Source organism: Genypterus blacodes, unplaced genomic scaffold (genome assembly GCF_046128005.1).
Source record: "Genypterus blacodes isolate CSIRO-AG114 ecotype Tasmania unplaced genomic scaffold, CSIRO-AGI_Gbla_v1 ptg000141l_1, whole genome shotgun sequence".
In the NCBI taxonomy this organism is placed as follows: Eukaryota; Metazoa; Chordata; class Actinopteri; order Ophidiiformes; family Ophidiidae; genus Genypterus; species Genypterus blacodes.
Window position 1 is genome coordinate 1081012 of NW_027466943.1, and position 22519 is coordinate 1103530.

Consider the following 22519-nt stretch of genomic DNA (forward strand, 5'->3'; position numbering starts at 1 on the left):
GATGCTTTAAAATTTATTGTCTAATCTGACAAGTAGAAAAAGCAAGTACGTACAAAATCATTCCACCAAAAACATCACCACAGTTCAATGATTCACATGAAAGTTAAGTTGTGTTAACATCTTATTTCTGCACAAACACTGATCACTGATTGTGTTATTCTTTTAAAACTAAGCAAAGCTGTTTTTTGTTTGTTTTTATTAGCTTTTCATCTTATTATTATTTTCACCTTGGCTTGAGACAATCTGCGGAGTAGTTCACAGAGAAAAATAATCAATCGGTGCATTCTTTCAGTACCGTCAGGTGTAACTTGGACCCTGTGCTGTTAGGGGAAGTCTGAATGTTGGTCTGAAGATGGCCGTTTGCTTAATTGTTTATCTGTGATCGGGATCAGAAGACGAGTGCACCAGAGATGAGAGAGGGCACAGCGGCATCAGACACTGTGAGGTGTTTCCAGATAAAAAGGGAGAACTGGGTTATGCAGTTATCTACTAGTAGATGCATGGCGGCACTCCAGAGAGCCACATTGGCAGGTGATGTACTTGCTCTTGACCCTCCAGTAATGATCACCGTAGTCAATCCTGGCATAAAATAAACAGCAAGAGATCATTTATGTTTATGATATATACAATATTTAACTGGATAAATGATACTATTCTATTAATCTACAGAGTTAATACATAGACTGAAGTGAAATTAAAACAATCAAATGTGCAGTTGAGCTGAGGAATGCAACTCCTATGTCCGTGCTTGAGTGTCCTCCACCACGTCACTCACCCAATCTGGTCTCCAGCTTTGATGGGCCTGCTTGAGAAGAAAGCGATGCGAGGGAAGCGTAAATCCTGGTGCATAGTGAACACCCTCACTGCCAGCAAGTTTGGCTCGCACAGATGGTTGATGAAGCGTCCGACATTGCCGAAAAGTCTTGCGTCGATACAGTGCACATCGCCAACCTGTGGAAGACAAGGAACAAACACTTTCTAGCAGTAGAAATGTTCTATTTTCAAACCTAGATCTATTGCTTATGCAACTACTGTCAAACAATGGATCCACTCGTGAATCCAGATCCATAAAAATCAACAATGTGTAAAACCATTATAAATGCCACCAATATAAGATCAGAGACAACACAATGTAGTATAGCCAAATGTGGATGAGCAACACAACAGCTCCACCCCATGGCCACACACAGTGTAAACGCACAATGAACGTTGTTGTGATTTTAATTAGACTGTCGCAGGAAAAAAAGGGAATGCAGAATTAGCAACAGCTAATTAACTAAAAGTTGAAATGGGTCCAACACTATTTCAGCATTTTCACCCTGTTTTCCCAAACTTATTTTACGGTCAATCTCAACAGAGAACACCAGTCAACATTTAAAAGCAGTAGAGATGCAGTGCTGTAGAGAGATGAATGTACCAATAGTAGATCAGTTTCCTCCTATGCCTTACATACACGCCACTTTGCTATGTACAGTTATGGCTTACTGCCATCATGTAGGGTTGCTTTGTGCAGTTTTAAAAATTCATGATTCATGAATAACTAATCACCTTATTGTCCAGGGTGAAAAGGAAAGAGTCATTCTCCCTTTTGTCAGCCTCAGCATCAGATATGATCTCCCCAACATACCTGTGGATGGAGGTCAGAGAGTTCAGATATCAACTTCTCCTCAATGCTTCAAACTACAAAACAATTAATGTTGTCATCTCTGTTATGAAAGCTTGTCCTCACTCGCAAACAAAAGCTCCTTGAGGAATATCCTGCATCGCTCGCACCCCCCAGCCCATCGCTTGTGTCCTATAAAGCTGCAGCCGCGCTCTGAAACAAACAACAACCGGGCAATTATCTAAAAGAGCAGAAGATTTGAGATCGTTTCCAAGCAATTCAAATATGGAGGACAGAATACGACGACTCTGTCCAAACAAACAGCATCAAGAGAGAAAGTCTAATTAAATAACTTTCTGCAACAGAAAGACTGGGCTACCTCATTCCATTCTGGACCACCCGGTTCCTACACGTCCTCCAGCAGGAGCAGGCATGGTTACACTCAAACAGCACCGGAGGCTCCCGCTGACAGAAATCCAGTGGCAGTCGACCCTCCTACATAAAGATCAAGCAGAATGGCACAAAGATAAAAAGAGAAACCTTCATTCATACCCTTTTCTCCTTAGAAAAAGGTATTTGATAGTTTCAGAAACAAATCATTAGATAATTTGTCAGGACCTGGAATGTTAATAGCCACAAAGTCCACTCATATTGAGAGTGTGTCTGTGTGTAGCTGCGTGTGTGTGTGTGTGTGTGTGTGTGTGTGTGTGTGTGTGTGTGTTAACTTACATTGTCATACCAACATCGCAGACTGAGCTGACCACACATGCAGGTACTGGAGGAGCAGTCGTCTGTACAGCTGCAGTGCTGAATACGAGAAAATCAGTTCCTCATCATTCTAGTCACACGATATTTAGCAGGCTTTATCTTGAGAACATTTCATTATAGCAGTGTTGCTTCTGCTCTGTTTTCACCTGCAGTCATAGTTGGACTTGTTTGTAAGCAGGACAATTGGTACTGTATCAGGGACCCTATCCAGCGCCATGGGCAGGGGGGGTGCGTGCTTCGAAATTTGCGGAGCGATCTGCCGATCTGCCGGTCTTAAACCGTGCCAGATGTGTTTTTTTGTAGTTATATAAATGACTATATATAAATTACTCTTACCTCCCAGCCAGATGCACATTTTGCACTTTGTACCAATGTCCTCCTTATGTACTTGTACTGTCATGTATTGTTCCCCTATTGTATGTACTTTGTACCCCTTATTGTGTGTACTTATCATCTGCATGCATTCTTGCACGTTCTTCTTTATTGCACTAGTTTAGGTGATTTCTCATCCTAGTTTCATTCTGCACTGTACTGTAACTGTTGCACAGTAATTTCCCTCGGGATAATAAACTTTTATGTTATGTTATCTTTTCATTTTTTAATTTCTTCAAATGTCTCTTATGAGATCCGACTTGCTGCCTACCTCCTTCCATATGAGACCACGAGACAATTGATATATGAGGCACTGAATCCCATTATGGTAAATGTTGGTGTTTTTGAGGCTCAAAGGTTTTCTCCAAACCAGATTCCATGTCATTCCATTCCGTTTTGGACAAAATACTATAGTGCTGGGTAAGATCTATTGATGTTTACTGTTTACTGTTACTGTCAACATTTACTTGCAGTATTCTGACCTGAGAATGTCCATGACACTGATTTGCCTATTTACTGTTGCAGGCTCAACATCAAATGAAACAACTGGATGCTCAGTGCTCAAGGGCCGATGAACAATTATTTTGAGAGAGGCCAGTGTATTGCGCATGCAGACAGGGATCGAGTCTTTTACCTGCAAGTGTGTGATGTCCTTGTCTACATTCAGTGGGGAGGTGACACAGTTGTCCGGGACGTATTTGAAGTTTTCAGGGCAGGGCTCACTGTCTACACCATTAACACATGTGATAGGAACTGCCTCATAACCTCGAGAGATGTCCCTGTGGCAAAAGAAGAAAAATGTGTTTTTTAGATTTGATTTTGATGAATAATTTTTATGAGGAAAACAATAACAAAGAAAGTAATGCAAACTAATAATGCTGGCAAAAGTTCAATGCCCATAAAGAAACTCAAGCAACCTATACAGGAAGCAATAACAAAAAAGATGAAGAAAATAAAACAAATAAATAAATAAAATATTTTGTTAAATATTTCAGGGATTTTCACTTAATCTAGAGCAATGATCTGATAACAGGAACAACAGGAATATCAGAGAAAGAATGTGAAACAAAACCTTCTTAATTCTATAATATTCCAGACAGTGAAACACAGCGTTGTTTTAGCTCAATCACAATGTATTTGTTTAATTAGTATTATTAGTTAAATCAGGCAAGGTAACTTTATATATATGGCACATTTCACACAAGAGGGGGTCTCAGTGTGTTTCACATAAAACAGGTCAAACGACATTCTCAGATACAACAGCAAAAGATTTAAAAGAATGCATAAAAAGAATTCACAAAGAAAAACCATTTGGATCATTTAAATTAAAAAACATTTAGATATAATAAGAGTAGTTTCATTGTTGTGAAGAGGTCAAAATTCTGATTTGAAAGTTGTCATAGCAACCAGTTGAGACTAAGGAGTAATTCAGTTGCAAGAAGACAACTTTCTCAAGGATTTTACTTATGGGTGGAATAATGGGTGGATTTGATAGCCTACAGTTATTAATAAGTGACATGGGGCTGGGACCTTGTCGATTCTAGGCATCCTGTTCCTGCTTACTAGCATCCAATCGTGTGTCCAGCATATCCAGCACATCTCTGACCTCAGCTTGCAGGCAATATTCTGTTGCCGTCCTATTGATATCTTGCTGGCTGTGTTGGGCTCACCAGCCCGGGTAGGAACAAGCCTATGCTTCATCAACCCAGTGAAGATTGCAGAGGAGGCATGGGTCGTGGGGGGTGAGTTTAATGCCAGCGTTAACAAGGAGAGAGAGACAGGTGTCAGACTGGCTCAGAAGCTGGTTTTCAACAGCCTGACCATGAGATTGTGGTGTTTTGTCTCGTGCCATTTTCTTTCAGACTGCAAGTACTGAGTCCCAAAAATCTGCTGAATCTGTGGACTATTCTGAGACTTTCCAGTGGTCCACTAATAACAACTGAGCTTCCAGGTCACTCAGACTCAAACAGTTCATTGAAATCCAGTTATAGCACTTCTGACTGTTCTCAGTCGCAGTTCAATGTCACTATTCTCTACATATTCGATAACCTGATTAAAGTTGGGATGTTGAGATAATAATTGAAGGATTTTTAAAACCAACTTCAATAGTGCCTGGGCAATATATTTTATTGGTAATGTTTTTAACTAGAATCTCCCATAATCAGGGTGACAGGCTGAACTTTCATTTCGCTTCCTTTTCTTGTGAGGGTTTGCAACCTTCTTCCCATCTGTTAGAGCTTCTTTGCTGGCTCTTTTCCATTCTTATCAGACATTGCTTCCACGCCTGATTCGCCAAGATGCCTTTGTAGCTGTTCTTCAGGTTGGCGGAGGCACTGATCTGCAATTACTTCAAACTTTTACTGTTTGCCAGAAGTCCAAGTTGTTTGAGCTGGGACTGTAAATGTTGTCTTCTGTGGTAGTATTTCTTTTGGTCTGGCACCAAGCTTATCCCAGCGATTACGTCTCCCAGACATATCACATGCCGTTGTTGATTCAGTTTCACACAGTGGCTGATCAAGGTCCGGGGAAATCCTTAGCAAATATAATCCATGTGCTTCATATAATACAGTTTGTAGACGGAACAAGCTCAAAATGGTACTGTGCAGTTAATGTGGTCAGAAAAAGTCAAGGGAAACAGCCTAAAGAAGCGGAAGAAAAAGTGTCTGCTCTGTAAGAATTAAAAATTCGAAACCCACAAGGAAACTTTCAATAAAAATCTCCAAGCTGGGATAAGAGAAGACACCAACAGAAAATACACAATACTATTTTTTCTAAAAACTTTCACACACACCTGCTGAGGAGACGTTCTCCATGGCAGTCCCTGCCACTCCTGGCATCCGTCAGCCTCTTGTTGGTGTTCAGTGCCGTCCACACCTTGGAGCTGTGCACACAGCAGTCCAGTGCAGTCTGTCCTTCCTTGTTGCTGTGGTTGATGTCAGCTCCACGAGACAGAAACAACCTGTAGATCAACACCAATAGTGTTCAAATTAGAAAAAATCGTAGTGGGTTAAGATTTTGTGACATAAATGATGATAGATGAAATTGTGAAAACGATGAAACTGATAGTACTTGCTGCACTCAAATTCAGCTTCTGCTGCAGATCATTTGTAGTTTCTGCCTTTCTATCACACAGCCTACAGTGCAGTGAGTTCTGAAATGACTTGTCAGATTACTTCAGAGAACGTGTGGAAACCCGTATGTTGACTGCTAAACAACGGAATGGACTCCAAATTGAGCACATCCAACCACATGCTTACCTTCAACATGTTCCTCCAAATACATGTTTTGGTATATTTGCTTAGTAGACAACTAGTGCAAGAAATGCTGACCCCATTAACTACCCTGCTCCAGAGTTAGTTTGGAATCAGACAGAGACCATCTCCTAAAACCAGTCTCAGCAAAATTGTTTTGGTTCGCCCCTGAGTGGACTAATGGGAGGAACAAACCTTAATCCAACTGAATTGGACAAACAATTGCACATGGTATCCAATCTTTTGCGCAGCAGTCGGCAATATCCAGAAAATTATTTTTTCTTCTTCTTAAAGTCTATTGGCTTGGCTAAGGGCAATGGCGGAAGCATTAATCTCCCACACATTTTTCATGGTAAGAGAAAACTTGGCCAGTAATGGGCTGCAACTCTAAACCAACAGTTTGTGTTTCTTTTCAGACTGCACACTCACATCACACATTCATGGTGATTTTCTCTGGCAGCAACATGAAGCGGCGTGTCTCCGTGAACGTTGGCAGCACTGAGGTCACAACGGGCCTCGAGCAGAGCCTGAGCAACTTCATCACAGCCTGACAGAGCCGCCCAGTGGAGATAAACGTTCTCCTCCTGGACAAACAGCATTCAGTGACGCCACGGCGTTACAGCATATTTATGACAGGTGACTACTTACTGATCAGTCCTACTACCATCCTGAAGGCAGTAAGTTGTCAAATCATGAAATTTTCCAATAATGGCAGATGAATCAGCAAAAACTAGACAGTGTTGTCTAAATAGTGGGAATTTAATATAACATCGCCCTTTCGTGATAACTCATCTATATCCCCAACCCATAACACAATTTAACAGTTTAAATTATACCAAAATTGCTGTGATATCCTTAAGTTATAGACAAATGTTATTTCAGATTCAGGTTACTGTACCTGCACTGTTTCATTCGGGTTAATAGAGGAATATAAGATCCATGAGATCACATTTGTCAATGAGTTGAGCACCATGTATAAAATGAAGCATAGGAGTGGTATGGGTGTGTAAACACATGTGGTAAAGCATGTGAACACACAGTGATCTGGGCTGACCTTGTCCCTGATGTTAACATCAGCCCCTCTGGCTAGCAGCAGGTGAACCAGGTCTTTGTGCTTGTACTCAATGGCCCAGGTGATAGGAGTCCATCCACCATCATCCTGCACTCATTCATCACAAAAATAGACACATGGCTGATTCCATTAAGATTCAAAAGAAACTTAAACATCTTCATTTCTCCAGCTACAAAAGAGAAATGAGTGTTGTTACGGCAGATCAAATGTAGACAAAAGTGTAAAATGATGATGTTTTATCGACATAACATATGCTGTTAGCATTAGTTAGTTGATCAATGTGTGTTTTTACCTGACTGTTGATGTATTTGGATGCCTTGGACAGGAGATGATGGACTATATCATAATGTCCCAGTTTAGTTGCCAGATGTAGACAGGTGAAACCCATGATATCCTGGGATGAGAACATGATTCACACTGAACAACAGTACACTGTACCCTATAGTCTAAAACTCACAAAAACCCTTTTGGTGGCCTCCATTTACGAGAGTTAGCTTAGGACAGAATGACGGAAAGGACATTAGGCAGTTTGAAGGCTCAAGAAGGTTTCAAACACAATATTTTAGTTTCTTCAAAATGAATAAACTCCAGTCACTCAACCATAGTGCCTAAAGAAGAATGTTTACCCTTAATCATTATCTAAGTGAAGGAATGCATACTGTTTCATGTAACATCATAGCTGCCTATAACCACTTTAACGACTCAACACCCACCGTTGTCCTGTCTACGTGTGTGTGTATATCTATTTCTTATCACTTAACTAATCTGCACTGTTGTGTGCTGCGTAGGTGACATCAGAAGCAATTAAGATTGGTTGAAAAATTAATTATTGGCATTATCGTCCCCAAAGTTTTGTTGCATGACAAAAAGGCTGCATTTGTAGGGTGCATAACCAGCATATCTGAGTTCTCCCCATTTGAAGCTATGTTCTGCTCACCAGGAACTGGCTTTAATGTGCATATAGACGTTCTACCTCATGTACCCTGATCAGAAAATGCACAGTCCACTTCACAAAGAGTGATGTGGTCATAGCAGAAAGCAGAGGTTTACTAAAAAAATAATCATTTCCATTTCAATGCAACTTTAAAAACAGTAGCACAAAAAGTAATGAGGGGTTGTGGTAGAGTGGTTGATAGAGTGAAATTCATCAAGATAGGGATGAAGAACAAAAGCACAGTTTGGGCTGATATGACTGCTAACACGGAGTCAGATGGCTTATCATCTCCCAACCTTGTGACCAATGGCTGCACCAGCTCGGAGCAGGTATTTCACCGTGTCCAAATGGTTGCTTTCACAGGCGGCCATCAGTGGCGTTCGCTGCTCCTCATCAAACATATCCAAGTTGGCTCCAGCCTGTGATCACACACACACACAAATGTGCATCTGAATTCACTGCATTAGAGGTCACCACAACATACAACTAATATGTGTTAACAAAGCATATAGTTCCTACTGACGGACTGTTGGAAATCTCCAGGCTTTTGGATCATCTTCCTCTTTCTCGGGATTTACATAATTATCAATAAATATAATTTTAATGAATATTTTTTAAAGTATTAATGTATTTATTCATAATGTGCTGATTGAAGGGGGGAAGGCAAAAAGGATGATTATCATCAGCTAATCAGAATCATCAGAAATTGTAACATTTCAGTCAACACAGACCAACCACCTTAAAAGTAGATGACATCAACGCAAGTTTAAGAAAACTAAGATTAGTTTACACATTTTTGAAGGTAAAAAGATCACAGTGACGTTGTTACTGAACAATATGCAAAATGCTAATCTATATCAATATTTCTACAGGGGATGTGCACATATTTTGTAACAGAAACGTTTTTTGTATAGTCAAGACCTACTCTTACCTACTTCAATTTCTCTTATCTGATATTTTGTATCATTATCATAAGATTTCTTTGAGTTATTAAGGTTTTTCTTTTTATTTAAAATGCATATAGTTAATACATGTAGTTCTTACACACTGGTTCATCCCAACTCTGTATGACTGCACATGAAATCCCACTCTACTAACCTGCACCAGCATGTGGCAGATGTCCTGGTGGCCCTCAGCAGCTGCTGCATGAAGAGGGGTTTGTTTGTTTTGGCCCTCCATCAAAAAGTTGGGGTCCTTCCCATCCACTGCAATGTACAGAGTTGTCCAATGTTACACCCAGAAGAAATTGTCAACACATAGAACAGCACCAACACAAGCAGGCATAATGGCCCCATCCCATACATGCTGAAGACAAATATTTCCTGAGTCATTGTAGCTACTGACCTAAAAGGTGAAGGACCTTCTGAAGTTCACCTTCTTTCGCAGACATAAAAAGCTGCTTGATGGGGTACTTCACTTTCTTGGGCTTCAAGCTAAGAACAATAAAAAGCTTGTTAAATCAGTTACAGTATATCAAAGAGCAAAAATTCCAGACACAACTGAAGACTTACTTTTCATCATCCAGTGCCATCAGAATGCCCTCCAGTGACTCTTTAGGCAGTTTATCTGCAGTGCTCACAGCATCGCTTTTTGACCTTGACAAAGAACGGTGCGAGGATAAATGGCAGATATAAAACATTTAAAATGGTGGCTTCTTCAAACTCATTCAATCATCAAGTTTTGATATGCCAGGATGCTTTGATATGAAAAGCATCAATGTTAAATGCCAACATTTGCTGGAACACTAACTTTTCAAAAACACCATCTTGGAACGATAGGAAGTGGGAAATTAAGGTTGAAGAGATTAAACTAAAGGGCTTTTTCATTTCTTAATAGCGTGGTTAAACATAGCAGTATTTGATCCTAACTGGCTGACACGCAGCTCTGGAGAAGAGCTCCACTGCAATGATGTGGACCTTTTAGGTGGACTAAGTGCTGTTTCAGTTTGAAGAATACTAGAAAAATAATCAAACAGTATTCCGATGCGAACGGGGTGAGTCTGTAGCACACCTAAGTCCACATACTCACAGTGGGGGGAACTGTTTCAGTGACAGGCGTGTCTGCCAAGTGAGATTTAACACTGGTACCTTTCCCCACACAGTTCAGAAACTGAAGATGCATTTCGGATGATGGGTGAAACATCCTCAACATTCATTCCCAAGCCCAGAACCATCTTGAACATACCAAACAGACAACATTTCTCTCTACTTGGACATGTCCCCCTGAGTTTTTGCAGACTTCATACACATGAACGCGTGCTGCTACATCCGGGTGAGTATCTTGAAAATGTTTTTTTAATTTGAATCAGCCTCCTCTAATGATACACAAGTGCAGCTTTCTAAAGTAAAATGGGAGACAAGCTGAACTAAATAGCAGCATTCCTGTGTTACCTGCTCGGGCTCTCGTCTCTTGACCGTAATGGCTCACTGGTCTTCTTAGCCCTGAGTATCTGAGGTACTGCGGGTGTGACCTGTACTGACGGCAGGGTGGGAACAGCAGGCACAGCTGGCAGTGATGGTCCAGGGTTTGACCGAGGAACAGAGGGTGATGGTTCAGGTTTTGGCACAGTGACTTCCTTTGCCCCGCTGGCGTCCTCTCCACAGTGTGGGCAAAACTTGCGATCCTTCAAGATGGAGGCACAGTCACGGTGGAAACGATGGGAGATGTTGCCATAGGGCCTGCACTCCATGAATGTGCCCTGTAAAGAATATAAGGAAACCATTGCATTAGCACAGAGAATATAGTTTTCAGTGTTTATGAATAGATATTGCATGCTGTTAGTTATGTGTGGCTCATTTGTGCTCACTGCTTTCACTCACCACCCTGCAGAACAGCCCACAGCCAGGACAGCAGTGGTGCTTTACCATACCAGCCCGATGGTCTTCACACAGAACTAGAAGGTGGACCGTGTTGGAGGGTCTCATCATTTCCTGTTTCATCACTCGCCTCTGGCAACAACTCAACTGTGGAAAGAAGTAGGCAGTGAAGGAGGCAGTGGCTCAGTGGGTAGTGCAGTGGGTAGTGCTTCCGCTTGGGAACCGGAGGGTCGCCGGTTCGAGCCCCTGCCGAGGTGCCCCTGAGCAAGGCACCGAACCCTCAATTGCTCCCCCCTCTGCGAAGGGTGGTAACATGATGTAAGTCGCTTTGGATAAAAGCGTCTGCCAAATGATCGTAATGTAATGTAATGTAATGTAAGTAGTGAGCCATTACCAAAGTGTTCAGTCATTTGGAAACAAACACTGTCAGGACATAGAACTGTGTCCAACAATCTAGATTCTATATTTACAATTTTACTGTTTACAGATACTACAGTAATATTGAATTGAAACACTGAACTATTAAAGGTCGATAAGCTGCTTCCTTAATGTTTGTAAATGTCAATTTCACTCTAGTCAACAAAGGAAATAAATCTGAAAAATCATTGCATTGATTGCAAATAAGTAATGTTGAAGCAGGAATGAGTTAATACATGTGCTGTGTGAAGATCACAATCGTATTGGTTAGTTTACATTACACAGATCTGATCTGCGCCACTTGACAGCAAAAAATCAGAATAGGGTTGCATGTACTGTACCTGGCAGTTTGAAGGTAGCCAAAATCACCAGTAACAATTGTCTTGGATTACAAAAATCTCTGTTTAAATGGGTGTCATATTTACATGATTTATTTTAAAAAGGCTGATATCCAAGTGACATAGCATTGCAGCCCAGTAGTAACTCTTATCAGCTTTACCATTCCATTAATGCTCTCCATAGCCATGCAGGTCTGATCCAGTGTGGCGAGGCTGCCGCCAATGTAAGGAGTCTCCATACGACAACAGCAGAGTGGTAACTCCTCAGCTAGGTCTGTTTCCGTCACCTCAACATCCCCTGGTGAACCTTCATACACAAAATCCATTATTTCATTACAGATAACGTAATTTGTCTGACTTAACACTACAGTAGCAACTGGATCACCCATATAGCCATATTTATAAAACATATAAATATACCAGTTAAAATAAGATCAATATCCATGTTCCCTCACAGACAGTAAAATAACTATTTCTAGTAATTCATGACATAGTCAACAATAACAAAAACTTGAAAGCCATACCTGAGAGAGGAGGAGAGAGCAGCTCCTGCTGAGCTTTCAGGTCCAGGCAGTCCAAAGCTAGCTCTGTATATTCAACATGGCTGCCCTCCTCCAGCTTTGCCTCCATCAGTGTTTCAATTCTGACATGCGTCACAGCTGCAGGCTTCAGAGTATCTAGTGGGGTCACTGGCTTCACTCCATCTGCTGCAGCTTCAACCTTCCCTGTCCTGGCAACTGGGTCATCTTTCTATGTAGGAAAGAATCAGAAGGGATCTGATCAATGATGAATTATTTAGTCTCATGTTTGACAAGTGCAACTTCAGTGTTGTGAATGTAACTATCCATCTGGTATTTGAGGTAACTTCTTTATCCAATAGCTTACTGACAAAGTGCTACTGCAGCTTGACAGCCAAATATAACAAAAAACTTTTTTTTTTCCTTTTAAGAGTTTGAGGTTTGAGATTGCCAAGTAAATGAAAAGGCCTGCCTTCACCTGTTGTTTAAGGCCCTTGACTTTCTTTTTTGGGACTAAGTTGTACATTCCCATCTTCCTCTTCTTCCTTTTCACAGCTGGAGAGAAAGCACAGAGGGGTCAGCAGCAGAAATAGAAACCTTAACCAGCAAATAAGGTTTCAAAAACATATTACAAATTACAATGCAACATCTAATTAATTTAACTTAACTAGCAGGGTCTGATAAACATAGACTTGTGTATTTATCAAATAAAGTAAGTGAATATTCATGCTTCTGAATTACCAACTAAGATTATAGTAATGCAAATACACTTATATTCAACATTGGAACATTAGGAAAAATAGGAAAAGCAGGAAAAACAATATCTATGTCATTCTTCACATTTGTCTGCTTAGTATTTACAAAATGCAAATGGCCTTGTAATGCTGGATAAACTAAACTAAACTAGAGGGTTTCTTCCAACTTTTTTTTCTTCACCAAACTAATAAGGGAATGTAAATCGTAACCGACCTGGCTGAAGCTTGATGGAGGTGGAGACCGCATTACTTTCTTTGCCTTTTGACTTTGGCAGGTCCTCCGATCTGGACTTTGCTACCTTCTTGCCCACAGACTGTGGAGGGATATCAATTTATATGAGTTATGCATTTTAACCTTTTCTCAGGAGGAGGAGACAGGGGTATGGTAGAATCCATGTTTGGAGCTGATACTGACCTTTCATTCAAAACAAACAAACCAAGACATTGTGCATTAAGCATCTCCTACCTCGACAGTTTAGAGCTTTATCCTGAATGATCTTAGAAACAGATAAGGATATATAAAAAATGAAAAGGATTTTGATGAATTGTTGTAATTCCATGGGACTTGGTTCAAGGGAGTGTTGATGAAGTTGTTTTGTGTGTAGGGCGTAAATGCTTTTCATTTCAATAAAGACCACATTTATGCACACAATCAGTCATTATGGTGTGTTTTGGCCTTTAAATATATTCACCAGCTAGTTCAGTACAAAATAATTTACATCAGCTCTGAAAACACCATGGCGTTCTAATCTCATTAAGAAATGCATTTCCACATGTTTCTTTCTACTCAACTAAGAGAGAAAGAGTAAATGTAACTGATTACCTTACAAGCAGCAGGACTTGGGGAAGGTTTGCTCAGGGTCTTTGCTTTTCCAACAGATGCTGCACCCAAGAGAGTTGGTTCCTTTGAGCTCCCAGCCGCAACAGCGGCTGCAGCAGTGTTGGCCTTTTCTCTAAGAGACAGAGCTAACAGGCTTCTGCCGTTGTCCAACAGCAAACTGTGAGGAGATCCAGGTGTTTTTACTGATGCTGCTCCTGGTGGTTTGCTGTGGAAAACTCTATCCCTGTTGACAATGGGTGAGCCATGAAAAGGAGTTATCTTTACTTTGGGTCTTTGACCACTCTGTGCTCCCTCTGCCTTAGCACCTGAGGGTGTGCCAGAGGAGGGGCTGGATGGTCTTCTGCCTGGTCCACTATACTCCATGGCTTTTCTGGGGGTCTGTTTACACCAGTTGCTCTCTAGGCCCTCAACACCATCTGAGGAATTTAAACAAATTACACAACTTTGAATCTCATGAAGTCGATGTGCAAATGCCTTTTAAGCAATATGAGAAAGTCTTTTATCACTTCAGTAAACCGAGCATAATGTTTCATTTTGCCTGCAATTCAACGAGAGTGCATAAGAAGGAAAGTTGTATCTTTGCATAACAAATGAGGTTAAAGAAGAAAGAAAAACAAAGCAAAGCTCGATCCGGAGCAGAACCAAAGCAAGCAGGAAGCCGACCGAGAGCGAAAAGAGTCGGCGGATTTAACTAAAAGCTAAAACGAGGCCATAACGGAAAGTTATAGAGCTGCAGAGTTTCATCCTACCAACAGTTCGAGTAGCTATATCCAAGCAATGTAAGGAGGGGGGCCGGAAGACGCCGACCGCCGTTCTTCCACTTCCGCCCCCGCCCACAAAGTCACGTGACGATGTGTCGCGCTGCTTTCACGTCCACACTTTGTATTTCTGTAAATGTATCTAATTTTAGGAAGCCTCTTTATTATCTTTTCAACGGCTCATTTGCGACATTTCTGTCCATTAACGATAACTGTGTCTGTAAAATAGTAAGACACGTTAGAAAACAAAGGTAGTGTTTTCATATATGAAGTTGTTGTTGTACAAGTTATTCCTTTATATAACTTCTTTGGGGAGACATGTGTTAATTGTTTCCTTCTGAAGTAGTGCTTTTTTCATGCATTTAAATCAACTTAATCATTTTAGTGAAAACTTGTTAAATGTTGCATCAAATTCGGAATTGTTGTGCTTGTTTTTGTTTTATAAGATCACAGGTTCTTTTTTGACACTACTGTTATCAATACTGTGACACGTCAAAGTGAAAGCGGTTGTGGTCATTTCAATTACGAGCTTATGAGGTGTGTATAGAATTATACATAAATAAATAAATTATTACATTAATACAAATCAATGTATTTTGTTCAAGAGTCATAAGCAGAATGCTTCTTTACCACATTCACATCCTCTCTGATGGATCAAAATGAAAAGTATCGAATGTTCAACTTATTGGAGAACTTGCATTGCATGGTTAAAAGAAAAGGAAAAGAAAAATCAAGCTGTTATGGTGACATTTTATTTTAGTTCCAGTGAGAAAAGAAATTACACTAAAAAATCATCAAATTTCACATTTTACATTTGATAACAAGTAAATTGTCACTTTCAATAACTGAACATGATGAATCCATTCCTACAATTCAGTATGAAAACGCCTGTTGGTATATTGAAGAACCATGGGAATTATAGAATAGCTTAGAATAGAATAGAATAGAATAGAATAGAATAGAATAGAATATATATAATATTATAACCAAAGAAAACAAAAACACACTTTATTGTGAAATTCTGTGAGGTTTCCTGTAATCGTTAATAACTTTTGCTGTTTATATGCTAAAGCAGGAGTCATAGCTAACTGCGCGTGAGCCTGATGAAAAGGAAAAACGGGGACACAGGACTGTTGATTAACATCTTTTTTTTCTTTCTGGGCAGTTAAATCACAAAATACACAATGAGTTCACTGGAAAATAGTATGAAAATATTTGTACTCACTTTGGGTGACTAAATGTAGTTTGTTTAAAGTTTACTAGTAATAACTAGTTTAACATGCCGCACAGGGGGAAGTCTTATGTGAGCTAACATTCAGTTCTTTGTGTTTTCTTTCAAGCTCTGGAGCTTTACCTAAAGAAGACAGAACTTGACCAGCAAAATGAAGGCAGGCTAAGTCCATTTCTTTTGCAAGTTTACAATTGTTGTGAAATGGTTCCCATTGACACAGGCAGTCCGCTCACATTAGTTACTGATACCGTAACAGTGTTGTTTTTGATGGAGACCCTGAAAGGTCGATGTCGTCATCAGTTTACAGAGCTCAGATCAGTGAGAGGAGGTCATCTATTGAAACGATGCATACACAAATGGAGAAACTTCAGGAAGAAATCACAGCAAAGCAGAACAGCGTGACGCGTACCAAAGAACAAACAAAAAGGTTTGATTATTATTAATGAAATTAGATGACGAATGAAACTGTCATGGTTTAAAACAATATCATTAATGTAATTAATGAATTGAATGAATAGATAGAATAGAATAGAATAGAACGTACATGATATACAACGAAATGCATTTGTGCTGTGCCTGAATCTTTGAACAGTGATAAATAAACAGCAATAAACTATAAATAAACAACTATAGATAAATAATAAACAACAATAAATAAACAACACACAGTTCCATTCATATATTAAAACATAAGTGGTCCCATAGCTCAAGATGTCTCATATGACATGTCTCCACATCCCATATGACATCACAACATCATATGACATCACACAACACCCCATATGACATCACATGATATCATAGCTGAAGATGACCATTGTCCAAGATGCCCAATGTGTCCTTATATGTCCTAATATGCCCAATATGTCCTAATATGTCCCAATATTGCAATTGACTTTTGGGGTACTAACTTGTTTAATGTTTGATTTTGTTTAGTTCACTTATGGCCCTTACAAAGAAGCTGTATTTCAGTCTGGTGGTGCGCGTGTTCAGTGATCTGTATCTCCTTTTAGAGGGTAACAGACAGAACAGGGAGTTACAAGGGTGGGATGCATCTTTCAGGGTGGTGTTGGCCCTGCGGAGACAACCAGTCTTAAAAATGTCCTCCAGAGAGGGCAGGGGAAGTCCAATTATTTTTCCTGCTGTTTTAACAGTCCTTTTGAGTTGTTTGCAATCTGCCTCAGAGCAGTTTGCATACCAAGCTGTCAGACAGTATGTTAGGACGCTTTCTATACAGCATTGGTAGAAGGCTCTGAGCAGCTCTGCAGACAGGTGGTTCTTCTTCAGTGTGCGGAGGAAATAGAGTCGCTGCTGCGCCTTTTTGACAAGGGTCGAGGTGTTCACAGTCCAATTAAGGTCTTCACTAATGTAAGTTCACAGGAACTTGAAGCAGCGAACCCTCTCCACCTCCTCTCCCTTGATGACAAGAGGACGGTTGTCCTCATGGTGTCTCCTGAAGTCGATGATGAGTTTTGTCTTTGTAATGTTGAGTGTGAGGTTATTGTCCATGCATCAGTCTGCCAGCTTGTCTATTTCTTCACAGTAGTGGGTTTCATTGTTGTTTGAAATGAGTCCCACCACTGCTGTGTCGTCGGCAAATTTGATTATTGTGGTAGTTGGGTGTGTGGAAATACAGTCAAAGGTGTAGAGTGAATACAGCATTGGACTGAGGACACAGCCCTGCGGTGCCCCAGTGCTGGTGGTAAGACTGGGAGAGAGCTGTGAACCAAATTTGACTGTCTGTGTGCAGTTGGAAAGAAAGTCTTTAATCCACATACAGAGGGAGCTATCGAAACCAAGGCCAAGCAGTTTGTTGACCAGCCTGCTGGGAATGATGGTATTAAAGGCTGAGCTGTAGTCGATAAAAAGCATTCTCACATACGTCCCATTCTTGTCGAGGTGCGTGAGTGCTGTGTGGAGGGTAAGGGCAATGGCGTCCTCTGTGGATCGGTGCGCTCTGTAGGCGTATTGATGCTGGTCGAAGTTGGCAGGGAGACTGGATTTAATGTGTTTTAGGACTACTTTTTCAAAACATTTTGTGATGATGGGAGTGAGTGCTACCGGTCTGTAATCATTCAAACCGGTGATGTTACTCTGTTTGGGCACTGGGTAACATCACCTGTTTGTTAATAATATATTTTAATAAGCACACATCTAAGATATAGCTTAACATATAGAGTGCAGTGTGTGGGTTTAATCAGAATCAGAATCAGCATAGCTTTATTGCCAATTAAGTTTACATTTAAAAGGATTTTTTTTCTGGTCGTTGGTGCGATCAACATATAAAACAACAACAAATTTTAAATTAAAACACATGAAATTATAAACCCCAACTCCAATGAAGTTGGGACGTTGTGTAAAACGTAAATACACACAATGATTTGCAAATCCTTTTCAACCTATATTCAATTGAATACACTACAAAGACAAGAGAAGATTTCAAACTGATAAAATGCAAATATTCATTTTGAATTTGATGCCTGCAACACATTCCAAAAAAGCTGGAACAGGGGCAACAAAAGACTGGGAATGTTGAGGAATGCTCAAAAAACACCTGTTTGGAACATTCCACAGGTGAACAGGTTAATTGGAAACAGATGAGTGTCATGATTGGGTATAGTAGAAGGAGCGTCCCCGAAAGGCTCAGTCGTTCACAAGCAAGGATGGGGCGAGGTTCACCACTTTGTGAACAACAGGGTGAGCAAATAGTCCGACAGTTTAAGAACAACGTTTTTCAACTTACAATTGCAAGGAATTTAGGGATTTCATCATCTACAGTCCATAATATCATCAAAAGATTCAGAGAATCTGGAGAAATCTCTGCACGTAAGCGGCAAGGCCAAATAACAAACATTCAATGCTGGTGACCTTCGATCCCTCAGGCGGCACTGCATTAAAAACCAACATCATTCTGTAAAGGGTATTACCACGTGGGCTCAGGAACACTCCAGAAAACCATTGTCAGTTAACACAGTTCGTTGCTACATCGACAAGTGCAAGTTAAAACTCTACCATGCAAAGCGGAAGCCATATAGCAACAACACCCAGAAACGCCGCCGGCTTCTCTGGGCCCGAGCTCATCTGAGATGGACTGACACAGAGTGGAAAAGTGTGCCTGCTTGCAGTCTAGACCTGTCTCCCATTGAAAATGTGTGGCGTTTTATGAAGCGCAAAATACGACAACGGAGACCTCGGCCTGTTAAGCAACTGAAGTTGTACATCAAGCAAGAATGGGAAAGAATTCCACCAACACAGCTTTAACAATTAGTGTCCTCAGTTCCCAAACTATTGAGTGTTGTTAAAAAGGAAAGGTGATGTAACACAGCGGTAAACATGCCCCTGTCCCAGCTTTTTTGGAATGTGTTGCAGGCATCAAATTCAAAATGCGTGAGTATGTGCAAAAAAACAATACAGTTTATCAGTTTGACCATTAAATATCTTGTCTTTGTAGTGTATTCAATTGAATATAGGTTGAAAAGGATTTGCAAATCATTGTATTCTGTTTTCATTTACGTTTACACAACGTCCCAACTTCATTGGAATTGGGGTTTGTAAATAAATGAAATAAAATTCAATGTGTAAGTTGCTAAGGAAATGATGTGGTCGGTGGAAGACGCGGGCCTTGTTGATGAGGCCCACTGCAAATAAATGGAGGCATTCACAAAATATTCCCCCCCCTTTCACCATTTCCTCATTAGACATTAACGTATTCTTTTTTTTTTCATAGTACTACTTAATACTGACAAAAAAGACGCTATTTTACAGTGTACTTTAAGCTGGAGGGCACGTTCCTTTACAAATAGAGTCCAGACAGTGTAATTTACCACAGGTGGATCTCAATTAAGTTGTATAAACGTATAAAGAACGATCAGCAAAGAGTAGACAACTGATTTCAAATTCTAATATCAAAAAATATTTTTATGGAATTGAATATTTAAATTGTGTATTATATTTTGAAAAATGAAAAGACACATCAATACGTAATGTTGTGTTTAGATTGATAAGAAAAGGGTTCTGAATACTTGATGAATACAATGTATATCATTCTAGCCTGAAGGGGACTTACAGCCTGCTCTGTAAGTCTGAGAAAACACTAAAAGCAGACCTAGAGAGGAGAAGAGAGATCTGCAACCACGACATGTAAGTGTAGTTCCCATTTAGAATTCATACAGAGATAAACAAAGATTAATTGTGCTTCATTTGTAACACAACAAGGGAAGTCTACGAAGCAAGGATTGTGAACTACAGGAAGACATACGAGGAGCACAAGGAATATTTCTATGAAAATCCTCTTGCTCAAAAGCTCCTTAAACTGCAGGCTGAGAAAGAAAATCTTGAACGTCAGCTTGAGGCTTGTGAAGATCAAATAAAACAGAAACAGCTGGAAACTGTGCTTGGTAAGTAAGGCTTAGAAGACACCAACTTGCTCCAGGAGAGTTGGAAAATGTGCTGTTGTTTACACTGTCTGTGTCATGTCTGCCTGACCAGGTCAACCAGCCGGTTCCTCCAGTGAGAAACCACAAGTCAGGTATTTCTCAGTGAATCTTAAATGAATCTGGACTGACCTCCTTAGCTTAGTTTTCCTGTGATTAAGTCCTCCTTTCTTTCCCTCCAGTGTCTCTGCCCAGCCGCTCTTAACAGAGTGGCACAAACCTTTAGACGTAGAGGCAGAGATAGAAGATCCTCACATTGGCATAGCGTCCCTTCACCTCAGCCAGGCAAAGGTACTCGCAAATCATCCATCTATATACAGAAGTGTTCGTTAGTAGCTGAGGCACAAGAAGTCATTAACTGTAGTTGTAAATCAAATAAATGATTACAATACAAACTAAACTTAAGCTTTATACCACTGCTCTGATAAACCCAAACATATCCTGCAGGGTGACCCTCAGATATCTGAGGAGGTAAATGCCAACGCCATTTATGAAGGCAGCAAGACTCCGGCCTACAGTTCCTCCTCAGAGGGAGAAAACTATGAGCTGTGGTCCAATCAAACATCAAATGGTATCACAGTGTAACAGTTTGACATGTGTACAGATGGTGTGGTATTTATGTTCTTAATTTGTCATTTATTATCTAAATTCAATTAAATTCAAATAACTGTTTTTTATTCTGGGTCGGTTCACTTTTCCTTCTCATCTAGAAGCCTGACATTTTCAAAAACATCATCAGCAACATATTTATTTATCATTAACAACATTAATCAGATCAGATCCGTACTGAGGACCCGGACCAAGGCAGTGGACCTGATCAGATGCCTACTGAGGACCAAGGACAGGGATGTGGACTTGACTCTCAGGTCTCGACTATTTCTTCTCAGGGGAAGCTTCATTTATCTCCACATAAGGTTGGTTTTAAGGTACCTTTAGTTTGTAATAAGTATACATGTATTCTTATTAAGCCATTTCAGTATGCTGGACTTATGCATGAAGAGGAATTTTGAAATTAAGTTAAATTCAAATAAAAAATACATTTGTAATAAACTTGGATTTACCAGCATTATTGTTGTGATGTCATTTTTAAGACCATCAGAAAACTTTGTTGTGTAGTTTTCTATTATTTAATTCATCAGATTCTGTTTTGTTGATAATTTCGCAAATGACACATTTTCAGTGTCGCTGTGGTTGCCAGCATGGATGCTTCTGGTCTATTGTTGGAAATACGTCAGACTGAATGTGTTTTGTGGGCAGGAGCAACAGAGCGCTGCATCACGCTTGGGTGAGGATGTTGAGGAGAGAGTAGCGACGGAGGAAGTACAGGCCCCTTTAATGACAGATGTGGAGGAGAGTGAAGGAGTCACTATGAGGGAGGCACAGCATCCGTCAGCTCAAGGGTTTAATCCTCAAAGCTCACAAGAAAGTGCAAAGACTGATCCCTCCACCCCAATATTCCCATTCAAGTAAGCTGTTGTTGAGTGGGAGTCACTGTCAGGACGCGTGACTTGGAGATGTTGACAGTATGTTTCCTGGTGTTGCCCTCAGCTGTAGCCCCAGCAGCTCCTCATGTGAAGGGACCCTTGCTACTAAATCACCAGCTTTCCTCTTCTCTCTGGACCCTGATTCCAGTACCCCAAGCTTCTCTGGGTTTGGATTTAACAGGAGCTCCCCACTGGATGAGGTGAGCGATGACAAAATGCACAGAGAGCTTTTATAGTGATGAATTATTCTGCATTTAGACTTTCATAAATGTTTTCTTGTAGGTGTCATCGTTTTCATTCCCTGGCTCTATTTTCAAAGAAAAGGTACTACGCAAATACAGTCAGCCAAACATATTTTATAAAACCCAAATATTCTTAACCCTGTTGTATTTTTCCCCAGAAACCCCCTGAATCCAAATCTTCAACTGGTAAATCTAATCAGATCAGATATAAAACATCACATTGTTATGATGTGTATACAATTAGTCACCTGATGTGAACCATGAATATTATTTCACAGGACTCGACTTCCTGTTTGACCAACCAGAGCGAAATGAAGATTTTAAATTTTTCTTTACGGCCGAGAGCCCTCAGTCTGCCACAGCTGAGCAGGAGAAGAAACGTGCACAGGAGTTTCCTTTTTCATTCAACTTTTGAAAGTTTTAGGAACGCTGAGGCAAAAATGCTTCATTCAATTTCTTTGTTTCTTCCTTCCTCTTTCACTAATATTCTCATTTAGTGAGCAGGAAATAGGTCAACTTCATGTTCATACTGTTACTAATACTTGAGCAGTGTTAGTGAAATTTGCCGTGTGGTTGTGCTCACACTTCTATTTCTAGTTATGTTCCGAGGTGAGATTTAGTTTAAATAATTTAAAAAATATGTAGAATTTGGACCAAATGTATATAAAAGGAAATGCATATTCCCT

At 40.2% G+C, this 22519-nt stretch overlaps 2 protein-coding genes across 2 annotated transcripts; one reads left to right on the top strand and one right to left on the bottom strand.

Annotated features, from left to right (window-relative positions):
• On the bottom strand, nucleotides 1–14508 carry ehmt1a (euchromatic histone-lysine N-methyltransferase 1a). The gene is made up of 23 exons (XM_076165158.1): nucleotides 14435–14508; nucleotides 13668–14101; nucleotides 13059–13158; nucleotides 12568–12644; nucleotides 12096–12321; nucleotides 11733–11878; nucleotides 10820–10963; nucleotides 10391–10698; nucleotides 9512–9595; nucleotides 9345–9433; nucleotides 9099–9205; nucleotides 8297–8419; nucleotides 7359–7460; nucleotides 7049–7153; nucleotides 6424–6578; nucleotides 5535–5702; nucleotides 3378–3522; nucleotides 2333–2410; nucleotides 1983–2098; nucleotides 1730–1816; nucleotides 1549–1627; nucleotides 776–951; nucleotides 1–579 (listed from the first exon to the last, which is right to left on the bottom strand). The coding sequence occupies exons 2-23, from the start codon at nucleotides 14046–14048 to the stop codon at nucleotides 483–485; spliced, it is 3093 nt and encodes a 1030-aa protein (XP_076021273.1). The 5' UTR covers nucleotides 14049–14101; nucleotides 14435–14508; the 3' UTR covers nucleotides 1–482.
• Nucleotides 14509–15560: 1052 nt separating this feature from the next.
• On the top strand, nucleotides 15561–22519 carry LOC143012121 (uncharacterized). Its single transcript, XM_076165183.1, has 12 exons — nucleotides 15561–16101; nucleotides 19725–19814; nucleotides 19890–20071; nucleotides 20163–20202; nucleotides 20290–20398; nucleotides 20555–20678; nucleotides 20882–21021; nucleotides 21365–21573; nucleotides 21656–21791; nucleotides 21874–21915; nucleotides 21992–22019; nucleotides 22112–22519. The coding sequence occupies exons 1-12, from the start codon at nucleotides 15962–15964 to the stop codon at nucleotides 22246–22248; spliced, it is 1377 nt and encodes a 458-aa protein (XP_076021298.1). The 5' UTR covers nucleotides 15561–15961; the 3' UTR covers nucleotides 22249–22519.